The following is a 3,646-nucleotide window of genomic DNA, read 5'->3' as shown; positions in this document are numbered from 1 at the left end:
CCACACACACACACACACACACTGGTGACAGACCTGTGATGGTGTCTGTCAAACATCTATCGTCCTGATCTCTCCTCTTTTTTTTGGGTATTTGTTACTCTCTTGTAACACCTTTAATCTTCGGTACTTATATAACCTTATTGTGTTGCAAGTGCTGTAAAACACTTACTAAAAAACAACAACCTTACTTAAACTAAAACTAAAACGATCCCCAGGAGTACGATGTCTCTGTCGGGACTGACTGTTGAGGGCAGGAAGAGCAGCCTGATGACCAGCTGTGCAAACGACACGCAGTACTGTCCCGTCACGCAGTGAGTTGGACGCATTCTTATTCATTCGTTCGTTCATTGGTTCGTTCGTGTGTTTATTTGTTCATTCTTTTATTTATTCATTCATTTGTTTGTTTGTTTGTTCATTCATTCGTTCGTTTCTTTATTCGTTCATTCATTCGTCCGTTTGTTTTTTCGTTCATTCATTCATTCATTTGTTTGTTCGTTCATTTATTCATTCGTTCATTCATTCATTCATTTGTTCCTTCATTCGTTCGCTCATTCATTCATTCGTTCATTCATTTGTTCTTTCATTTGTTCGTTCCTTCATTCATTCAATCATTTACTTATTTTGAAGTGGAGGTAAATTTTACAATGGTAATTACATACGGAGGAAATCATCCAAAACGGCCACCTTTTGTCGAGGAAGAAAAGTGGTTGTCTTAGATAAGTGGATGTCTTGGGCAGGTGGTTGGTGAGTGCTCTGATGTGGTTTGCTCCTTCTTTCCTATCCAACATGTATTTATCTCTCCTCCTTCTTTTTGTGTTTGTTAATCCTTTGTAACACCTGTTGTCTTCGGCACTTATATGATCTAATTGTATTGCAGGTGCTGTAAAACTCTTATTATAACTAAAAAAGAATACTGTCGAAATTGTCCAATTGTGTTGCAAGTACCGTAAAACGCTTATTTTAACAACCAAACCCCCCCCCCTCCCCCAGAGGTGGATGGTTGGTGGGTGCTCTAGTGTGGTTTTTCTCTTTCTTTCCTATCGAATGTCATGCTTATCTCTCCTTTTTTGTGTTTGTTACTTTCTTGTAACACCTCTAATCTTTGTCACTTATAAGTTGTATGCCCTATTAAAAATTTGTGTTGCAAGTGCCAAAAAACTTTCACCAAAACTAAAACATCTATCGTCCTGATCTCTCCTAGTTTTTTTTCCAATTTTTTAAGTGTTTGTTGCTCTCTTGTAACACCTCCAATCTCCGGCACTTATGTAACCTACCTGTGTTGCAAATGCCATAAAACTTTTCACTATACGTCTCATCACACCCAACCTGTGGGTGGTTGGCGGGTGCTCTGGTGTGGTTTGCTCCTTCCTTTCTATCAAATGACTATCATTTTTATCTCTCCTCCTCCTTTTTTATGTTTGTTACTTTCTCGTAACACATAATCTATTCTTCGGCACTTATTTGACCTTATTGTGTTGCAAGTGCCGTAAAACTCTTACTAAAACTAAGAAACACCTCTGATCTCCGGCACTTATATAACTTAATTGTGTCACAAATGCCGTAAAAAAGTTTTCATGAAACATCTCATCCCACCCAACCCCCTCAGGTTCCTGGGCAACCTGCTGAAGCTGCTCATCTTCCAGAACGAGCGGTTCGGCGCCCAGATCCAGAAGCACGTCAAAGAACTGGTGGGCCACGAACTGAACCCTGCGCTGTACCCGATCCTGTTTGACCAGATCAAGGTGTGCGTGGACAAGTACTTCGACGCGGCCGGCCAGGTCATGGACTCGCCGCAGAACACGCTGCTCATCGAGAACGTGATTTTCATCATGAAGAACATTCTGGAGATGAAGCAGGACCAGCCGTGCGAGTTCCTCGGGGTCACCAGTATAGAGCAGCTCATGTTGTCTATTGTCAAGTGAGTAGATTTAGAAACAATATAGAGCAGTTCATGTTGTCTATTGTCAAGTAAGTAAATTTTTAACCCTATCCGTACGCCTTGGGGTAATTTTGTAACCCTGGGATTGTATCCTTCTCATTTTAGAAGTATTCTAGTACGAAGATCTCTTTGAAATTTTCAGTATTTCTGAAAAATAATTTTGACAGGCTGCTATGCAATGCGTACGGATCGGATTAACGAGTAAATTTCCCCACGACCTATGGATACGATAGTAAAACATAACATACGGATAGGGTTAAACAAAAGTGGCGGGGTTCCTGGGGGTCACCAGTATAGAGCAGCTCATGTTGTCTATTCTCAAGTAAGTAGATTTAGAAACAAAAGTGTGGGTGGTTGGCGAGTGGTCTGGTGTGGTTTGCTTCTTCTATCCTATCAAGCATCTATCATCCTTATCTCTCCTCCTTTTTTGTGTTTGTTACTCTCTTGTAACACCTCTAATCTTCGACACATATATGACCTTATTGTGTTGCAAGTGCCGTAAAACATTCACTAAAACGAACATTCTGTTTTCTTCCACAGATATGTAAGATATCTGGACTCCTCAGTCCACGCCATACAGATCAAGACCAAACTTTGTCAGCTGGTGGAGGCTGTGAGTATCTGAGTATCTGTGCTGTCTGAGTATCATAGAATATATCTGAGTATCTGTGCTGTCTGAGTATCATAGAATATATCTGAGTATCTGTGCTGTCTGAGTATCATAGAATGAATATGTGAAAAGGTGTGTTTGTACTGGCTATCTATTGTTCAGATACAGGGGAGTATGCTTAAGCTTAACATGGTTAATCTGAAATGGTCGCTGAACCGAAGGAGTAGAAGATCCTAGTTTTTTTTTCTTCCATTCGAGCAACGTGTTTTAAATAAAAACTAGATAATATATCGTTTTAATTAATCCAAAAACAGAAATGACTTGAGTTGGCTTTTGAATACAACAATCTTGCTTTGCCATTCCATTCCCTATGACCTCCAAAACAACAGTCCCGTATTTCCATTCCTTTCCATTCCCATTCCTACAATACCCAACACATCAGTCCCATATTTCCTTTCCTTTCCTTTCCCGTTCCAACAACACCCAACACATCAGTCCCATATTTCCTTTCCATACCATTCCCATTCCTACAACACATCAGTCCCATATTTCAATTCCATTTCATTCCATACCACACCCAACACATGTATCAGTCTCACTTTGCCATTCCTTTCTTGTGGGTGGTTGGCGGGTGTTCTGGTGTGGTTTGTTTCTTCTTTCTTATCAAAAGTTTATTCGTCCTTATCTCTCCTCCTTCTTTTTTGTGTATGTCACTCTCTTGTAACACCTCTAATCTCCGGCACTTATAATATGACCTATTGTGTTGCAAGTGCTGTAAAACACTTACTAAAACTTTTTAAAATCTTACCAAACGGAACCCCCCCCCCCCTGAAAATTTCGTATACCGAAGGAAATGATCCCGCCTATCTGAGACTGAGACTGTTGTGTATCTGTACAGATGATGCAGCGACGTGACGAGCTCACGTTCCGACAAGAGATGAAGTTCAGAAACAAGCTGGTGGAGTACCTCACTGACTGGATCATGGGCAACTCACACCAAGTGAATGTACAGGGAGACATCTGTAGCATGTCCAGGTAACTAGGGCTGGGTAGGGGAAGGGGGAGGTGAGGGGGGTGTGGAGGGATGGGGCGGAGAG

General features: G+C 41.1%; 1 protein-coding gene across 1 annotated transcript in view; it reads left to right on the top strand.

The window, feature by feature from the left end:
• Positions 1-220: 220 nt before the first annotated feature.
• Positions 221-3,646, top strand: part of LOC101860210 (neurofibromin) — a gene marked incomplete at its 3' end in the record, with an annotated part of 5,886 nt that continues 2,460 nt past the window's right edge. Inside the window, 4 exon segments of the mRNA XM_013089358.1 lie at positions 221-311; positions 1,607-1,918; positions 2,480-2,552; positions 3,448-3,584. Of these exon segments, the coding sequence (XP_012944812.1) occupies positions 223-311; positions 1,607-1,918; positions 2,480-2,552; positions 3,448-3,584 (611 nt within the window).

Source organism: Aplysia californica, unplaced genomic scaffold (genome assembly GCF_000002075.1).
Source record: "Aplysia californica isolate F4 #8 unplaced genomic scaffold, AplCal3.0 scaffold00936, whole genome shotgun sequence".
NCBI lineage: Eukaryota > Metazoa > Mollusca > Gastropoda > Aplysiida > Aplysiidae > Aplysia > Aplysia californica.
Note: the sequence above shows the minus strand (reverse complement) of the source record. Positions and strands in the feature narration are given on the sequence as shown.